Raw genomic sequence first — 20,874 nt, forward strand, 5'->3', positions numbered from 1 at the left:
CCACCTCCTCTTTCTTTCTTTTCACCCTCCTCGAGCAAGTGGGCAGTGAACCAAAGGTGGTGGATGTTGCTGGACTGATGCTGATGCTGGGAAACTCGGTGGCTCTGCCCATAACGTGGGGTAGATGGCTCTAGATGAATCAACACCATTCCCCGTGAATCTGCCTTTGGAAAGTAAGCAGAATCAAGCATGGGACATGACAGGCAAGAGGCAAGCTTCCCCAGGCTTTAATATAGGCAGTGGGAACTGGGGATAACAAGGCAGACTGCAGATAATATCACATATGTACCTACGCAGTAGTGTGAAGAGGACTTGAGTCATTTTATCTTTTCCAATCTAATAAAGAACTGGAGACAGTTTCATTTAACTGGCACAGAATAGTCTTAGAAACTCAAAAGACTTTACAGCTGGCTCGCTAGGAGATTTTTTATTTGAAGTGTTGGAGTAGGAAGGAGGGAAGAGAAAAACACAGCTAACGCTCCTTCCCACAGCAAGGGGAGGGAAAGTTATTTCCTTCACAGAATTAGTTTGTAAACGGTTTTACTTTTGAAGAAGAGTGAAAACTTGGATTAAAACTATGCCCCGTATGTATTTTGTCATACCACACCACTTGCCACATAATGCCAACGCTGGAATTCAACTCCTTCACATCCAAAGCTGAACTCGGGCCCACTGGAGCAGGCAGGGAAGGCTCTGATAAACGCCCTGCATCACGTCGTGCCCTGCTACAGCAAAGTGAAACTCTACAGCTGCGCCAGCACCACACGCAAAGCACAGAACGCCCTTCTAAGAGTTCTGACACTGCGTCCACTGCCAAGAGAATTACAACACCTGGAAAACAGAGCAACACTGAGATGGAGGACACCTGTGAAAACAGAGCCGGACTCCTCCAAAGGGAATCTAAAGCCCCAGCAGATGTTCTCTTCATCTCCACACTCATTACTGGCTGCTGTGAGACAGTTAAAGAAAAGCTAGCAGGATCTCATCCACAGGAACAGACATCAGTGGCTCAGGTTCTCAGGCACCGGACCACCAGGACACACCTTGCTGGGAAAGGCATGGGATGAGGAAGCACGTGGCCTTGCTGGAACACAAACGGGCCTAGAAGGTGAAAATGCACAAAGCCTCAAGCGAGGCAGGCTTCATTTCCACCACATCTGTGGTCAAGAGTGCCAAGGTATCAAGAAAGGCACAAACCCTTATGGGCTGCTCTGTGAGGAGCAGGAGGCAGCAGCTGGCAGCGCAATCCAGCAGTGTGAGGACAACGCTGAGCAGCTCCTGCTGCTGACCAGCCCTCAAGACCAGAGAACTTCAGGGGGCTGAGGACGACTGTTTCACACTCGCATACTTGGCACTGCATCCCAGCGCTCGCCCCTCTCCGAGGATCCACCAGCTGCATCAGCACAGGGTGGCACAGTGGCACCAAAGGGGTCGGTCCTTCCACAATGGGAAACGCAACTGGAGCCATAAAAGATGGAAAGAGAATTCGCAGATTGGTGAGAAGAGAGACTTTCGTACCCCACTGTTCATTTATTTCAGCACCCAACTGATCCCCTCTCATTAAAGGGCTCTTTCCATCCTAGTTTTGGCCCACGGGTTAGACCTGGTTGCTTACTTCAAAGGCACTGCCCCGAAGGCCAGGATGCCTGACGGCGCTTCCATGCGGTGACTGAAGTGCTCAGCCAGCCCTTTGCTGGAAGCACAGAATTTCTGAGGACCAAATCCGGACAGCAATGCTTGAACCAATGCCAAGGTGCCTCATTTGTGTGACTAACTAATACCAAATGAATCACTGATTTAAAAAGAAAGAACTTGGATTTTCAGGGACTTACAAATGTAATAATTACTTCTGTCTTTTATATCCCACGAACATTTTGATCTATGGTTTCCATTCAAGGGAAGAAGCTGTGAGAACAACTGCTGGCAATTATTTGCAGTTTTTGTTTGTTTTACTTTCAAGCACAGATATTTTGCTCTTCACATCACGAAAACTTTCTGCCTTCTCTCAAAAACTTCTCCCTGTGCTTTGTTGCTTTGATACTGATGTCTGGTAAGAGGCTTTCAGAACATGATGTGAGTGCATTATTTAAGCAGGTGCTCTCTTCTAATGAAGCAAATAAAACACCACGCATGACAGAGCAAGAAATTAACTTCGTGAGAACCAGGAGGATACAGATTTAATTTCTCTTCATTCAGGAAAACAACAATAATTCTGTATAATAGCATGCCACAGTCTTGATGAAGAAGTTCAGCACCGATCTTAAGTCTGCTCCTGTAATACCACTTTTCTATTACACACAGACTATCAAGCATCCAAAGAGAAAGCACCCTGAATTCAGCAGGGAAGAACAAACCAGAATGAGGCGATTTGCATTTGCCTTCCAGGAGTCTATTCTCTTATGCTGTAGCTGGAAGATGATTTACCCAGCGTTTCCTTTGTGCTACACAGAATTGATGCAGAGCAGACACTCTGAACTCAGCTTCTTCTCCACTCAAGTGCTGTGGTTGATCACCGCTAGGGCTCCCGAGCGAGGCAGATTTCATTTCAGCCAGATCCATTTGTCACCAACTTCAGCATTGTAGCCCTTCTGATAATTGCGACCAGGAAGCTAGAGAAAACAGAAAGTTTAATCAGGCATTTTGTTACTGTTTACCGAAGTTTTTAGATTCTCTATGAAGCGACCTGTGTTATCTGCAAAAAGAAATACACCTTTTTTTGCAAAATTAAGACTGGTACTCGTAGAAAAATTAATTCCTTCAGAGAAAAATAGAGAATACACACAGAAAATACTACTTCAATACCGTATATAAACACATTTATATGTAAACTAAGCCAATTTCTCACCAACAGAAAAGCACATTCCATCTGGATTCACCCATTTCCACCACTGTATGCCATTCCTCATTTTAATCAGAGATGACCCCTCTAATCTTGGTGCACGGTAGAAGAATGGTATAAGTCAGTAGAATCTCATGCCAGAACAGACACACACTATTAAATGCATAAGTTTCACGCATGAAATTCTGAGCTAATTACTACATTTAAATTAAACCATTCAAATGAAATTGCATATTTAGCCTTCAAGAGCTGAACCTAACTTCACTAAAGCAGAATGCAATCTCTGCCCATCTCCACCAGCACAGCCAGACACCACTACTTGCTTCAGAATAACTGAAGTTTCTGAACACCCCACCAATGCAAATTCCACAGGTATCCTGGGAGCAAAGCAACAACCTTCACTTGCAACCTCAGAACCACACTGAGCTTCAAGCAGCAGCTCTTCCACACAGACCCTCCAGGTTTCTGGGAGCTGACTGCTGCAGACTTGCTGGTTAGCACGACTGACCCTTCTGTGCCACTAGTTCCCAGTCCAGGGCTCATGGAAACACTGATTCTGCAATCTCATTACTTCTTCTCTGACCCATTGCTATACATAAGATGCCACATAAGAGAGGTGATGGTAGTTAGTTAGAACGTGGAGAAATGGTGGGACTCAAACTGGTCATAAATGGTATGGAATAAAGTCTTTAGTTTCAGCTGGAATGGAATTGTTTCCTTCAGAGTGCCTGGTAAGATGCTGCATTTTGGTTCTAGGAGAAAAGCGATGTTGATTACACACTGATATTTACAGTTGCCTGCTAAGCAGTGCTGTACAGAGCCAAGGCCATTTGTAGTGAAGGGCTCATGTTGCTGGGAGGGAACACAGTTAGTACAGCTGACATAAACTGGCCAAAAGGACATTCCATACCACATGACATCATGAAGAAGGAGTTCTGAATGGATGGGAGTTCATCTCTCTCAGTTATGCTGCTCAGGGGCTAGGTGGGCATCAGCTGGGGGTAGTGAGCAACTGCTTGTGCATCACTTTTAGATACGTTCGTATAATCACCATTTTCCTTTTCTCTATCTTAGTCAAAGGTTTTCATCTCAGCCCACGAGTTCTACTTTTTCTACAATTTTTTTTCCCTCTGATTCTCTCCCCCATCCCACTGTGAATGGAGGGAGCAAGCGAACAACTGCGTGGTGCTGAGCCACCAGCCGGGTTAAACCACAACAATGGCACTGGGCTGGGGACCCTCAGAGTCAGCCTTGTTGTTGGATGGCATGTCAGGAATTATGGACGGTTTCACAGGTCTCTGGAGACACATTATGCAAGAGCTCAGGCCAAGTAAACCAAGAAACACGTTGCAGAAGGAAAGGCTGAATGGGCTGGAGCATCTGGGACATCAGATGTGCTAGGAAAGCTGGAGGGTCTGCATCCTCACCAGGGAGGGCAAGCAAGCTGTAATAAGGACAAGTCTAAATGGAGATGCATTAGGCCTAGCACTGCCAGCCAGGCAAGGGAAAGGACTGTTCCACTCTGCATTGCCTGGTATGGTGGGGTGAGGAGAAGGCTGTGCCCCAGAGGGCGGTGGGCACGGAGCAGCTCCCAGGGCAGTGGGCACAGCCCCGAGCTGCTGGAGCTCAGGGAGCATTGGTACAGCAACCTCAGCCATAGGGGTTGGGTTTGGGAGGTGCTGCGTGGGGCTGTGGTTGGACTGGGTGACCCTTGTGGGTCCCTTCCAACTCAGGATAGTCCACGGTTCTATGACAGTAGCCCATACGGGTTCTTGGCATGCAGGAGTTCAAGAAGTAGCATCCAGGCCTAGAGCTGAAGAACAGCAGCTCTGGACATGGAAGGACATGGGAGACTTAAGAACACAGTCCATGCCTGGAGACTCAGCAGGTCAGCTAACAGACACACCTGCAGACAAAGCACAGCATGGGATTTGGCAGGAAGAGGATAGGCACAGCCCTGCAGACCACACATGGGCAGCATCACAAGTGCTAAGTCATTCTACCTTCAGCCTTAAACATTTGGGGAAAGAGGCTGTTTAGGTAGCAGCCATTTTAAGAGATTACTAACACAGCATGCAGGACTGTGAGAGAGAGCCTGCCAATACAGCAAAGCAGCACACGTGCTCTGTGCAGCTAGGAGAGCGCAGGCTGCACCAGCAGGTCAGCAGAACCATCTCTTAGCAACTCGTTTTGCTAAAGCAAGGCAAAATTTTAGTGTAGCTTCTGCCTGAATAAACGTGAACCAGGCTCTGTACCCCCTAGGTAACTAAGCCACAGGATAACACAACTCCCAGCAAAAGGATCAATACCTTACACTGGGCAACTACTATAAAGTGAGTGATCCTACAGGCAAAAGAGATGCAGGTATAATAATGATAAAAAATGAACAAAATAATAAGCAAAATAATGTATCAGCCACACTCTTTACAATTAATTAAGCACAGATTGTCCACCCAGCTCCACACGAAACCTGGTTCCACACAGGACCCTAGGCATGTCCTAGTGATCTTTCCTTTCAAAGAAACTGGGCAAGCATCCTGCTTAAGAGAGCTGTCTTGATGAAATCTATGCTCAGGCCATGATAACAGCTACTTAATCCAAGCTGAAGCCTCTTCTAAGGAAGGTGGAGGCATCTTTTTTTTCTTTATTTATTTTAGGGTCAGAACAGACTTCTTTCTACAAAGCATCAAGCTAACTGAAGACTTCTACTTCCTTCATAAGACATCCACCACCCTGCCCTGTCACAAGCTATTACAAGTCATTCTTCATCAGTTTTTCTAGGGTATTTCATTTCAACTTGTCTTTAATGTCTTGTCTAAACGTCAGAAGAAACCATGCTGTCCTGTTAAGAGTTACTCCTGCTGAGCAAAGAGGAGATGTGAGATGGAAATAAATGATTACTATCCCTGCCCTACAGATTTACAGTGGTGAGTTAGGCAGGGCATAAGACCTGCTGTGACCAGCCTGTGTCTATTAATTCTAGCACAAAAACATCTCTCCCTGGTCCTCTCTGGGCAGCACATAATTGGCCCTCTGATACCTAAGAGATTCCCAGATAACAAGATTATTAAAGCAACAGGAGCTCTCTGGGAACATACAGGGCTTTACAGATCCATTCCTGGGGAAACCTCCCCTGTTAAAACAACACAATATCAATCCCAGCAGAATTCAAATTCATTGTCCAAAACAAATTCCACATGTGTCTTTGGTTAAAGACATGCAAAACATCAAAGCAATTTTTATAATAAGTATTCATCCATACTCCATCATTCACAGTGGGCATTGGCAAAAGCAGCTGAGTTTCAGGGTACGTTGAGGGGCCTTCCAAACAGCCAGGAAACTGCATATAAACGAATTTCCTTTTACCTAGCAAGCAGAATCATGTGAGTTTATGTTCTGTGCAATATCTATCTTAGATGCAAGCAACAGAGACGACTTTTGAGGAAGAGCCCTTGAAAGCTCACATCTTTCAGAACCATCCACTGTAAAGCTGCACAACAAGGTACAAGGCCGGTCTACTCAGCATCTGGAGAAACACCGCAATGGGAGTTGTTCCCGTTCTTGCGGTGCTCTGCCTGCCCTCCACCTCCTCCTAGAAGAAGCATTTGCTCAGGGCACGAGGAGCCTGTATCGACACAAAGGAAAAGCATCAGTGACCACGCACAGGGTGGCTGAATGGACCAGACAGCTCGATATCAAGAGAAGGGAGGGAGCCTGTAGTACTCATCATCATCTCACCTCTCTGCTGCGCAGCCCCAACCCTCTCTGCAGCTTGCTGTAACATTCCACAAGCCCAGTCACCTCCCTCACCCAGTGAGAAGCTATGCACTCCTTTTGGCTGGCTTATTTTCAGTGACTCAATGAGTTCCTTCGGCCAAATGCATACCCGACAGCTGCAAAGAGAAGTGGTGGGAGGCAAACATGGAGATGCAGGGAAGCTGTAGGATGTGCTCCTTTCGGGGCCAGCAATTGGCTAAGCTGAGACTCCGCCCTGCATCCTTAGCTTTCCGCCAGCTGAAGCTCCCAGCCTGCTGGCTGCTGAGCCAATACAAGGGCAGGGATGGGAACAAGCAGCCAGCACCAAAGCTGCCACTATGGCAGACAGAAAAGGTGATGGCTGGAAAAAGAGGTGACCGAAGGGAGGCAGGACACAGCTCCATGAAACTCACCAGTAGCAGTGAGAACAGAAAGAGGAGTTGGATATTTGACTACTACTTCCAGTACAAGATACAGGTGCCAATAAACAAAGCCAACAGCTAGATGGATCCCTTGCTGAAGGACACTAAAAATTCAGTCTCTCAATGGGAGATCAAGTGAATACTTGGAAGAGACTTTCATTTACCATGACTTGAAATTGAGTGTAAGTTTCCTAGTTGAACTTGTAGCAATGCCACGTCACTGTCAAGTGGCTGGCACACTCTAAGGACTGCTCCATGCTCTCTACCTTCAAATAAAACTTTAAGACTAAAGAAAAAGTACAACTTAATCAACGTGTTAATAACAGCAACAAGTAGCTGTAGAGGTATGCATGACCTCTACCAAACATTTCCAAGGATATAAGAGTAGCAGCACTTAGGGTGAGACAAATCCCACCCAACCCTTTCCTGGCATCATCGGCACAGATCTACAGAGCACATGTCTGCCCAATACCAAGTGTCAGAATGCAGACAGTAACAACCTTTCCTCTGAAAAGCAGGAAAGGCCACGTAGTTACCACTACCTGGGAGCAGATGCCCCTCCAGAGTGACCCAGCAGCTTCAGGAGGTGAATGCCAGCTCCTGCAGGAACACTGCTGGATAGTGGATTTTTTCGCTGCAAGAAAATGGAGGAGACTGAGAATCAAGCTCTGGTTTGCTGTGATACACTGCAGAACCTGGAGCTGGCAGCAGGGATTAGCTCAAGAAGTATGCTATAAAAACCACTGTATGAAGAAAGGAACTAATGAAATAAGCTCTACCCAGCAAAGGTAGAACCGGCTCAGAGGAATCAAACTGCTCAACTTTAAAAGAGCATCAGTAAAAAGATGAAAACAAGATCATCTCATCAGTTAAATTAAGAACTCTGCCACAGAAGTGCCTGTCAAAGCTATAAATGTGATGAAAAGCCCTATAAAGTGGTATATGCTGCAGAGTAGCAGCAAACAGTTTTAGCCAGCTGTTTGCTATATGCCGCAGCCACGGCAAATAAAATCATTTCAAACCAGACGTGTACAGGTAGAGCTCTGGAGAGTTTCAACAGCCTGAAAAGGTCTACATCCATAAGCTTAGAATCTGTCTTCTTTTCCAACACTCCATGAGCAAGAAAGAATCACCACTCTTTTCCCTTCTGCCTATAAACATGCATTCATGAGGTGCACAGTTTGATTTCCACAGGACTGGAAAAGACAGACATTTGCCTACAGCTTGGCTCCTACCATCCTTTCCTTAGTGCTGTGAGCATTCACCACAGCCTGAGTAAGACAGCTTTCAAAAGCTTTAGTGGATTGAGGTTAAAACAGACACAATTTAGTGAAATTGTTCAGTGGTTCCTGCCCCTCATTCATTCATTTAAAAACAACCAAAAACCAACACGTAACTCTCAAAAAAACAAAACAAAACAAAAAACCAACAACAAAAACCAGATAAATCATTAGAGATCCAATGGAAAGATAAGTGTCCATAAGGAGGACATGGCTTATTTCTTTAAAGCCAAAGCATTTTCACTTCAAACCAGATAGCTGAGTATCAGCAGGAATCCAATCTGTAGAAAGGAATTTGTGACTTGCAATTCGAGCAACTACAAACACCATAAACAATCTAATGTGTATCTCCAGCTCTGCTTTTGCAAGACAGCCAAGAGTAAATAAGCAACAGGGCACGGCTAAATATTTTACTGCAGTCATTTTCCAGTGTCAACTTGCAACAGTACTCCACACTGTGTGTACTCCACACTGGCAGAATACTTTGTTTTTCCTTAGGAAAGGGCATGTTAAGAACACCAATTACTCACCTCATAGTGCAGGGTCCACTGTCTATTGTTGGAAAAAGCAACTGAAGTCAAGTCACAAAGACTTAGCTAAGTGTAGATTCATTTTTTAACTGGGCAGGCACAGTGCAAAAAGCTCCTTACAACAGGACTGCCAACAGAGCTCTGGTTGGAACTAGATGATCTTTAAGGTCCCACCCACCCCATTCTGTGACCCTGAGTGAAAGCAGCTCTTTGGTCACCATTTGTACATTAAAACCCCCTGGAGTGCTTCTCACTATAAGGGTGCTATCAGGAGAAAAGGAAGATGGCATACTACAGCTCAACAACTCAAATTCACATATCTTCACGCTTAAAGACCCGTGGAGATGTTACCCCAAGGAGCTGGAGCAATGCAGGGATGGGAGGGAGGTTGAAAAGCAGAGCCAAGCACCTTCAGTACATACATGCCAAAGCCATCTCCTGATTTAGAGCATGATATTCAGTACAAGAAACCAAGCAGAAACCGGCCGATGTGGGGCTTCCTTCAAAGTTCCCTGGGAGATGCAGAAGAATGGAAGCAGTTCGGCTGAAACTTCTTCCTCCATTCCTCCATCAGCAAAATATCTTTTTTTCCCAACTATTTTTTCATGTGCTGTTTTTTTTTTGTTTGCTTGCTCTTAATGTCTTAACAGAGGTTTACCTTGGACACCGCGTTCCTATTATGTTACAGGACAGGAGGGTTTCAGAGGGTAAGGTTGTGCTGCTTCCCAAGAAACTGTTTCCTTTCACAAGACTCAATGTTAGAGTGCCAAGTTTAAAGCAGATTATTTTAATAGCAGTGTGATGTTACTTGCCTTCTGGATTCAGATAGGCACCCGGTGCTTGGGACAGCATGGCATGTAAAGCAAAACCAGAGATCTGACAGCCCCAAGGGGCTCAAAGTCCTCCTCCCCTCCATATTTGGGATGGTTATCTCTGCCTGTTGCCCATGCAACTTAACTTGAAGGTAAGCAGGGAAGAAAAGCTGCATAGTTCCAAGGCAGAAGAGGGGCTATTCAGACTTCTCACGCTTCCCATGCACATTTAAGGTTGATGAGAACAGAGGAGGACCAGTGAGAAGGAAACAGGAGCAGATCATGCACCTATTTCCTACCCTTTCCCAAAAAACCTTCAGAAACAACTTTATTAACCTTCATTTTTAGTAGTTCCTTGGGTTCCTGTAGTCCTACAGCTATCTAGCTAGGCAACATCTTCCTTTATTTTAGAAATGGCTAAAAATATTTTTGCAGAGATAAAGCAGCAAAAATAAATTGAGCTTTTCCTAATTTATTGTGCGCCTGTTTTCATCCCCTCCTGAATCCAAAAGCAGATAGGGCTGGGCATTACAACTGTCAAACAACTCCATAAAAATGAGAAATGGAACAGGAGTCCTTGGTCTAAAAAACAAAAAGTTTGGCAAGACAAGAAAAAAGAAAAATGGCAGGAGAGGAAAAACAGAAGATTGTTACCATGGCATCCATCTTTGATAGGATTACAAACATAGAAAAAAGAAGAAAAAAAAGAAGACAGAATATCTTAAACTCCTTAATTCTGCAAAGGCAAGACTACCATGGAAGCCAACTCTTGTTAACTAAGTAAACTGTGAATAGCTACAGGATTCTGGAAAAAACCAAAACCATAACTTCTGTGAAGTTCTACTTGTTCACACAGAGCAGATTATGTGTATGTGTGCATATGCATATGTAAAGTGACTAATTGCTGCAACAAACCTGTGTAAAATCTGAGGCCGGCCAGAGGCCAAGGTGTGTAGCACCCCACAAGAGCTATCTCCACAGTAAAGCTCACTGCACTGCTTTCACACAATATGGAGCTGCACTGACTAGACAAACACAATGTGAGGAGTGTAGCGGATGGAGGGATAGCTGAAGGATCAATACTTTTGTCTCTGCTTTCCTCACACACTGCGAGAGTGCAAATTTCATCTCATGACAGAAAGGGACATCGCACAGTTTGGTTTGGAAGAGAACAGGAATGATCAAGGCAAGAAATCACCGGATGGAAGCTGAAGGGATCCCCAGGATCAGCAAACAGGCACTGCACGGTGGGGAAAAGCAGTATGTGGGTAAAGAGAGAGGAGCAGAGGGTTCACCAATTCAGTACAGGAGCAAGAGGATGCCTCAGATGGGAAGCTGACGACTAACACTGTTCTAAGCAAGCCTTATGCACACGCACTCACTGGAGCCCGAACTCATATTGTGATAGAAAGCATCTTTGAAGGTAGTTCAAGAGTGTGGAATAAATTCTTCAAAGAATTCTTCATAAACTGCCTGCTCCAAGGGTAAGGCACACATCCCTGACTTTCTTCCAGTTGCATCGCTCCGGCTAACAAAAGATAAAAAACATTTTGATAAAAGATCTGCTTTATTACAAAAGGAACTTCTAGGTGCATGGACCTGTCTTGTGGTGAGAGAGTTTATGTGCCCAAGCATTTGTTCATTTTCTTTAGTATTCACACCCACACATGCACTTAAAGAATCCCAGCAAGCTAGAAAGAGGATGCAATACTCCCACTGCACGTTCTTACCCCCTGGAGGGAGGATGGAAAAAAAACAACAAAAACCCTCGAGTGTTGGATGCAAGCTGTGTTTTATAGCATTCTGCTGAAAATAGCCCTGTTCTCCAGGATTTCTTAGATCACTCTTTAAAAACATTGGGGCAAGGCACTGGACAAATAGAGGAAAGTGACTGCACAAACCAGGGTTGGAGCCAGTGGGCTAACACGCATGCCTTTAATTAGATATGATGACATGGGAAAGAAGATCAGATATTAAATACTTAACTTTCCTGTTATAGCAAAAAATTCTCCACTCTGATATGTAAGTGAACACCAGCAAGCCCTCGACTCCAAACTCTTGTCCATAAGCAGCAGCCTCATTAATTTATTTCACTGTCTTTTCAAATACAAAGATTGGGTAAAGGAAATATTGATAATTTCCCTGCAGTCTGCAATGTAACCATTATTGTAAAGTTCTGCAGCTTCGTTTTCAGAGGTAAAAAAGTAGGTGACAGTTTGACTATGAAGCTCAGACAGCTGCACTTTTATATAGACAGCAAAGAGCATGCACCTAAACAAATCCTCTTTTCACCATCCCTAGGAGAGTGAGGCAGGACTTGCTGACACGATTTGGGAGCATGAAGTACAAAAGTACATTATTTAAGTGCACTGATTCCATTACACAGAACCATTTGGTTTTGTCTTCTCTGCAAACACATCTGCCTATGTGCTCCAGCTTCACATGGCGCACACGGAGCTTGGAGCACTGTCTGTGGTTCTGTGCACGGCTGGAAGAAAGTGCAGAGATACAGCAGTTGTGGAAAAAAAAAAACAAAAAACCCATAGCATTCAAGCCTTTACTAGTCTGACAGTTCCTGAAATAATGTTGCTTCACTTAAGAATGAACATGCTTATCTCTGATCTACATACCCTGACTAGAAGGTTACTTTTCCTGTGCCAGAAAAGCATCTTTAGAAGTTTATGAATGCCTGAACAGAACGTCTGAGCCCTGCCAGATGACTCCACAGTAAGAGGAAGAGGCAGAAAGCCACCTCCTCACATACAAAAAGAACATTTACAGAAGAAATTAAGAGGATGTACATAAAAAGCAATCCCATGGTGTTCAGAGCTGTATGTGGTTACCTCACGATTTTGAGGAAAGGAAAATGTACTCAAATCTCATTCCCTGAGAAGTCTTTCCTCCTCCTCCTCAGTTGCTTGTGACTAATTAATATTTTGAACAAAACCCAGCTTCTGCCTGGAATTTGAAAATCCCTGAAAACCACTGTTATTAGGCAGCATGAACTGTGTGCATGCAGTTCTGAAAAGCACAGCACTTAGTTGCCTATTTGTATGAGCAGGGATGTATAGCTAGTTACAGGACTGCCGAGGAAGAAAAATCCCCTGCACAAATCATTGTGTTTATCTGGTAAACATCATTACTCTAACTTTAAAAGCATGCATTTCCCACAAGGAAAAGTTCAAGTTCTGTAATTACACCATAATTAAGCCTTTATTTACAAGTCACGTGAGCCTAAAATCTTTAAATGTCTTCAAACGCAAGAGTGGTAGCAGAGATGCAACCATCTGTGCACAGACACGGGCAAGGCGAGGCTTTATGAGCTGAGATTCCCTCCCATCAGACCCAGCAAACTCGTAGCCAAGACTTGTGTCTACAGTTCATCTGCTTCTCCTGTCTGTGCTGCTTGGTGTCGTGCTGCATTACCTCTGAATGCAAGCAAGCAGAAACTCACAACTTAGTCTGCTAAGCAAAGTTGGAGGAAAAATGCAGCTCCTAGGTTTCAGCACAAATAATTGGATTCTCAGAACATTAAACAGCACGTGGGGCTGGCCCTGTGCTCACCTTTCTAGTAGCTTAGGTGAATGCTTCACATCTTTTCCACTGTGCACGTTCCCCGTGCCTGAGGGCTTACAAGAGTTTAAGTATCCAGAAGAGAAAAAAATAAATAGTAGTCGGCACTGTCTGGATTTAACAGAACGCTTTGTGAATCACACATGACTCCTCTTTATTCCAAATGACATTATCACTTTCCATACTACTTCCCTGAATCAGGGCCTAAAAGCACGCCTGCAGATGGGAGATTTTATTTTGGCAATGTTTTTTGCAATGAAAAGCTCAGGCTCCTGCTGTCAACTAACTGGCATCGAGCAGAGCAATCCAAAATCCCAGCTTTCTTCCCCAGGTACTCACATACCTACTCCTAAGCACCCCTTTGCTGCAAGGGAAGTGACTTTTCCCCGAAGGCAGCTATCTGAGGAGGCAGGACGTTCCCAGTTTCATGCCAACACAGAGAGGAATGTACTGTCCTACAGCTGGAGGGAAAAAAAAGGCTTTCAGAAGTAGCCCCCCTGCTTTCCAGCACACAGCTCTGAGGTCCTAGCTGTGTGTCAGGCAGCCTCAGCAACTCCCAGCTCCTCTGCTAGGTGACATTTCAGCCAAAAAAGCCTATCATCTATGGGAAGAAAGGCACCATCAGCACAGATGGATGTTGTGTGCCGGCAACAAGGCATGCAGTAGGCCATTCTGAAGTATGTGCTGCACACACATAGACATCTCTTGGAGTGAAGGACTTCACAAACTCTTAGACTGAGCCTGAAGCTTGGGATTCAAAACGTCACACTAAAAAGCACAAAACTGGTAGCTCATATGAACCACAGTAGCTCAAGCAGCTTTTTGCTGCTTTAACCCTTATTGTTAACCCCCCTTACAAGGTGAAAGGAATACATCTCAAACGAGGCAGCACAGCATGAACACAGCCTCTCCACTGCGCAATTAACTGAGGAGGAACAAATTCTGCTAACAGTTGTTTCAGAAGTCCCTATGAATATTCGAGAAGAAAACGCTGCTAGTTCAGCTTCCAAATGAGCCCACAGAACAGTTTTAATTCTATTAAGAGATTGTATACAAGCACAACCAGAAAAATGACAAAGCGCAAATCATGATTTGCATGGTTAGAAACAACTCATACAGATACTCCTTTCCTTTTGTGATTTCTAGGGAAATAAACAAAAACCCAGCAACCACAGAAGATTTCAACACAACTTGAAAATGAACCATCACCTGCAACTTCTGTTTGTCCAATCATCATTACTTAATTGCCATCAGTGCCACAATTTCTCTGATGAGAATTCACAACACCTGGCCCTTAGGAGAATGCTGCGTGGTAGGGCAGGACCCCATGCCAGCTGAACAACAATAACCGATAAGACAAAGTGCTAAGTCAATTGGAAGCCATTGTCTGCAGAATCAGAAAGGCGAGCAGCTAATTAAAACATTGTGTGGGAGCCTGCATGAGGTGTATGAGAGTGCTGGGCCACAACAGGCTTTGGATGTGTGCCCGCTTACAGAAACAAACTATTTAAAGCAACAACAGTTCTGAGATCCAATGTAATGTTCCTACCTCCTCAGCCCACTTCAGAAAAACACCCCCTCCTCAAGGGTTTTATAAGCAGCCTTCTTTAGTCGCCATGGGTTTCCAATTTTCTGGTTTGACTCAAAGGATTATTTTAGATTTCAGAGGTCAGAGACTAATCAGGGCAGGAGAAACAAAGACAAAGGAAAACCACTTATCCTTTAGTCCACATCTAAAGATCAAAAAAGAAAATCAGCTTACGAAACAAACCGTTTGTTTCATTATTCCTCTTATGTAGAAGCTAGACTTCAAAAAAGGTGGGGACCCAGGCAAAATCCAGAACTCGCTCTTTGAAACGTGCATCTGTGTACGTGAGATTAACGCCCAGGCTGTGCACAGGACAGTGGTGAATGCACTCACACTTTTGCAGGGACTGTCGTGTGGCTGTTGGACACGTGCTCCCTTTCCAGGGTTACTCACCGATCGAAATTCATAATAGATTTTATCGTACTCAGCGCCTCCAATTGTGATTTCTGGAATGAACCGAGGGATAGCTACAGGATCCAGCACTCCGTCTTTGTCCTGAACACTGAGGGGCAACAAGGATAAGAAAAATACTGTTAGTCCAGATTCTGCAACAACAGTTCTGAGTTTGACCGAATATTAAAGAACTGTTTCGCTGTTCAGCAGTTCTCTGACAGCTTTTCCCTCTTTTCAGCATACGATGTACACGTAGCCCCGTCCCTCCTTGCTCCCAGCTTGTTTCTGCTCCACCTTCTTCCTTTTCCAGTTCCTCCCCAAGGTTTTACCTTCCCCAGAGAGGCTCTGCCACGCCTGGGAACCTCCTCTTAGACACCTCTTTTTGCCTTCATACCTGAACAAGGTAAAAATGCTGGTGCTACAAAAGTCCACCAGCTACAGTAACTTCATTTAATTACCTTTCCTGTTCCATTTGCTTTCACAAATGAATCCTCACAAGGATTATCAGAAGATAGCACTTTTCTTCCTAAAGTTTTCATTTTAAAGGGCACTGAGACAAACAGATGTTTGGAAGCAGGCAGTATCCCCAGCATCCCATCTGGGAGCAATCAGGGGAAGTTTGCTGCAGCAGCCGGTAGGACAGTTAGTGACAAAGGGTGCAAACAGCAGGATCCCCACAAAATCTACAGCACCCAGAGCCAGCACTTCCGAATATCCCAAATTTTAAGCGTCTGAGAAACTGCTAGAAAGCCACCTTCTGCATACTGGTATTAATTTGCAGATCAACAGTGCCACCTATGTGCATCTGGGGAAAAACACATCTGCTGTCCTCTACTGCAAGCCATGACCAAGTTCTGAATTTAAGAGCTATTCAAATAATTGTGTTGTTAGTCTCTGGTAAACTGCATTTCCTGACAGGCACAAATGAAACATATGCCCCGAGGTAATGTGAAACTAACTGCCCTCTAGCATTTTTTCCCCTAAATTGCAAAGCTTAGCAACTCACCTCACAGTTTCAAATAGTAAATGAGACTGCTAAGACATACTGACACTGTGATCTATCCTGCTGCAGACCAGTCAGTAAGGAAACGCAGGAATTCAGTAAGAGATGAAGAGAAAAAAGGACAAATGCCCATTTACAGGGCCAACACCAAGGATATTCCCTACAAACTATTCTAGCATCTACACAAATATTAAGTCAAGTATTTTCTAACCGGCTGGGCAAACAAAAGCAGAAGCATCTCATATTTATTCTGAAGCCTGTGGATGACACACTGTGACCATGAGCACTCTGGAGATCTGTGGCTCTGCACTGTACGACACAAAAAGTCAAATGGCAAATCCAGTGAGGTTCACGTTGCGTTTAAGTCGTCCCTTTGCACAGTGCAGATGTCTGAACTGCACCTACCAGGGACAGCTTTCTGACAGAAACAAGTAGCAGGAGCATTCAGCTGAAGAAGAAAACCCCAGCTGACAAACCCCATGGCATTCAACACGCTGAAACCTAGGAGGAAGAGTCCTCGTTTGCTTCCTCACTAGTACAAAGAAAGCTGTTCCCATGACGTGTGAACCCTGGCCCTCCCACGGTCTCCTCCAATCCTTTCCACTCCAGAAGATTTGGATAACTGAGGATGGAAAAGCTCGCCCAGAGCTGCAATCCGATTATGGTTTTATTTTAGAGTCCTGGTATATTTAGAGCAGAGCACCTTTGCACCAGCTATGTCTCAGGCCCACGGTTAACTAAACAGAAAAGAATAGGTAGCAGCCCTTCAGCTAGCAACTCTTCACTCCTTAGGAACAGTCCACCCTCCAGCCGTGCCTGAGATCAGTACTGATGTCATGTGCTTTCACTGTGCAGAGAGCACAGACAAGTAGCAAAGAAGACACTGAGCTAAGCATTGAAGAGGACTACTTGCAGGCACTGTTTAAATACCTTTCTCAGCTCAGCCTTATCAGCATATCCTGTGGAATACCCACTTATTTACTGGTGAACAAACATTTCCATGCCTTTTCCCTACACAAATGTCCTATACAAATACGAGAATCAGCGTCCTGCCAAACACCAGCAGATGTTCTGGACCTGACAAGCCTGTAGGAGAATGCAGATAAAGTCTGTCCAGGCATATGTAAAATATAATTTGACAGGGGAACAAAGCAAGTCCAGCAGTCAACTAGCCTGCAGACTAATCTATTCCCTCAGGAACCTCAGCCAAATAGGAACTGCCCTTTACAATCACCAGGCACAATTTATTTTAGTTGGTGACCTAGACAGAAAACCTGCTGCTCTTACCAATCCTTTGCTTCCAAAGGAAATGCTGTACAACAGAAAACACAGGCAAACCTGTCGCTGCCAAAGATGGCTTCTCCAGGTTCATCTCTGCTTTATACCTTCAGAAATACTTTGGCATACTAAATAAAAGCACCACCCAAAGACACCTGCCACAACAACGTCTGTAACCACAAAACCACATCTGCTTGCCAGAACTAATTCACTGCTCAGCAGGAAGCATTTACAAGCACCTATTAAGTTCCCTGAGCGTTCTCTCTCCCCCAGTACAAAAGCACCACTGTTTATTGTTGTCAGGCACTTAACCATATCTTCTCAAAGCATAATGCAGTAACATGGCTACCAAAGTGCACTTTACCTACTCATGACATTGCAGCTGTCACCGTGAGCATGCAAGTGACTGCACAGTGCTACCACCACAGGAACACCGGATTTCAGCTCACCATTACAATGGTCCAGAATCCTATTAGCTAGAGTTCTTCCCATGGCTACACTGCAATCACACATGCAGCTATGCTATAGCTTCTCCAGAAGCCTCTACATACACCTACTTTGCACACCCTGTGGCACTGAGGAGCCAGGATGGATACAAACCTGCCTCTTTTCCGAGCAGGAAGTTCTGTTTCCTTTAAAGGCAGCTCACAATAAGGACACACACATTTTTCAGGCCGCTGGCAGAACCCTGATGGCACACAAGCATCAAGTGATGGCAAGTGACACAATACTCAGTATTAGAAAACCATACCTTGTATACCTAAAAGCATTCTCTGGCCTACAAGGCTTAAAGCCAGCAACATAAAACATCCCAAGCTAAGTTCTCTGCTTATGTATGGAACTTGAGAAATGGCAGATGGATGCTAGCAGGAAAGAAAAAAGGCTCTCCTGAACACACCTTGGTATCAGCTTCAAATCTGAGATACAGTAACTGCTTGGGGACAATGTGAGTGAGCAGGTGGCATTCCTTCCTCTGCTCTCATGCCTGTATTACCCCAGACCTTCCACAGCAGTGGGTAGGGCACAGCACATGGGAGTGAGCCAGCAGGTGCATGGTGTGCTCACAGCTTAGCCCATGCTTGTGAGAGCAGGGGAAAGGAGCAGCACTCCTGACTCATGCCATAGGCACACAGGCTGGGTGGGAGAGATGGCCACATGGGTACCTGCATCCAGCTCCAACTGCACTGACCTCCTCTGCTGATGAGCTCACACAGCAGGCACACAGGACAGCAACGGGTTATGTCCCCCTGTACCCTGTCTTCCCCTTGGTGCCATTTTCTTCTTGCCCACTCGCTCCAGACCTTCACAATGGCAGGGCAATGAGTTGCAGATCTCCTTCAGACCAACAGACTCATTGGCCAGGCAGTGCCAGCATGCCCTGCCTGAAGTGAACCGTGGCCACTCCCTGGTGAACAGGCACAATCACTGCCAGGAAAGAAAAACAAAGAGCTTTCCAAGAAAAGCAGGTCTGCAAGAGGTGAGAAGGTGCAATAAGAATGCTTCCAACCTACAAGAAAGCTGCTGCAAAGGAAAACTGACAAAGAAGAGTTGTTCCAGTGGAAGCATAAAGGACAAAAGGTGCTAAGGAAGCAGTTCCCAGCAGTGCCAGAAGTTCTGTGATGGATGGTTTATGAGATTTTTTGGGTCTCCGTGACAGAGGAGTTATAAAAACACTGCTTACAATCACTATTGTGCTCCTATTTGATACCACACGGACATATCCAGAATGGATGTGCCTTTCCTTTGCTAATGGTGTGAAACAGAGCTGAAGAGTTGCTTTCCCTCATTTCTTCCCTCCTCTACAAGATGTCATTTCATCAGAGCAAAACAAACAGAAAAAAAACTGAAGCCCAGCTTCAGTGGGGTCTGCAACAGTTTTAACTACTTAAAGGAACATTAACACAACTTAGGAATTACCAATCACTGCTTGCACAAGATTCTTCAGTAACAACTTCAAAATATATTTCTGTTGTAATGCCAAACACAATACCAGGCAATTTACTACACAGGTTATGTAGCACACCAATTGTAATTAATGAACTAAATGGAACGTATGACAGTGACAAACTATTTCCTGGATAGATTGTTTACAAATGAAAATTGATTCCTTTTCATCAAGATAAAAGAAATGTTGATACCTACCCCTTTTTAATGAAAGTAATGGTGGCTGAAGATTTAGTCATTAAAAATACGTTCTGCTACAACAAACTCTGAAGGAGCTGCAGTAATGTAACAGATCTAGCTGGGGACTTGTAAACAGGACAAGTGAAACGCAGTGTTTCGCTCACCTGCTGGCACATTAACACAGGTGGCACTACACCACCTACAGCTCCTTGTTTCAAAACATTACTTATTCCAAAACATTATTTATTTTGCAATGCACACACGCAGTCAGACAATTCTGTCAGGAAGGGCACAGATAAAAACAGACTTAAGGCAGTGCAGCAGCAACATGGGAAATCCCTGGGACGCTCCCAAAAGCCAACAGAATGATTTCTGTTCCTCTGACTCAGAGGCTGGAAGGGAGGAAAGACATGGAAAGCATTCTCTGGGAGAACCCTCCAGCTTACACACAAGCACGTTCTTAACCTTTTAGCAACTTATGCCTCAATCCCATGATCAAACTGCTCTCTATTAGGGCAAAGGAGAGAGGACTTGAGGGCAAGGCAGGAGATAAAAGATGTGTTTTGCAACTGATTTATATGGGTGCGGCTCCCTGGTCTGATTAGCTTGCTTACTATTTGCATTACCGAAGAAGTGAGAGGCCCTGATGGGGGTTTCCATATGCCAGGGCCCATACATGTGCAATTAAAAAGCTATCCTCACAATACCCATCAACTCCCCTTTGTCCAGATGTGTCAAGTGAGAGCTGAAGGTGGGAGAAGTGAAAGCATCCCTGCAGCAGAGAACACAGAGCAGCAGAGCCAAACCCTTGCTGCAGCCTAACAGGAACACAAGAGGGCAGCAGGTGCTGGTGTGTGTGATCTGGAGTGCACAGCACCATTAAAGCTTCCTTCCATCAAGAGGAACTAATATGGGCACAGGGCATCTGTGCAAGGTTCTTTCAGGTTCCTTCTTACTTGGTGTACATCTTCACAAGGAGTTAGAAGCTGCTCACCATTTCCTGGACAGTTTTGCTTTCACCAAACCTCTGAACACAAAACCACTATCTTGACAATGTTATTCTGAAGGCAAGCGTTAGCAGTAAAACTCAAACCATATTAACATTTAAATTAGCAGTTTGTTGCATTGTGAGAGCTCAGTAACATAGCCACACACTGCCAACAGAAGAAGTGATTTCTTATTATCTGCAATGACAGGTCTTGTAAAGGAAACCCTCTCATCATCGCCCGGGGTTCAATGAAAAATTAACTCCTCAGCAATGCTATTTGTTCTTTTC

At 44.7% G+C, this 20,874-nt stretch overlaps 1 protein-coding gene across 1 annotated transcript in view; it reads right to left on the minus strand.

Moving 5' to 3' along the window:
* Positions 1–2,146: 2,146 nt before the first annotated feature.
* Positions 2,147–20,874, minus strand: part of NDUFA10 (NADH:ubiquinone oxidoreductase subunit A10) — a 39,431-nt gene continuing 20,703 nt past the window's right edge. The window contains exons 9-10 of the mRNA XM_042874299.1: positions 15,194–15,302; positions 2,147–2,609 (exon numbers count right to left, since the gene is read on the minus strand). Coding sequence (XP_042730233.1) covers positions 2,541–2,609; positions 15,194–15,302 — 178 coding nt within the window. The 3' untranslated portion in view covers positions 2,147–2,540. The remainder of the gene's footprint in view (positions 2,610–15,193; positions 15,303–20,874) is intronic.

This window comes from Lagopus leucura, unplaced genomic scaffold (assembly GCF_019238085.1).
Source record: "Lagopus leucura isolate 7727_CA_CO unplaced genomic scaffold, USGS_WTPT01 Super-Scaffold_100012, whole genome shotgun sequence".
Taxonomy (NCBI): domain Eukaryota; kingdom Metazoa; phylum Chordata; class Aves; order Galliformes; family Phasianidae; genus Lagopus; species Lagopus leucura.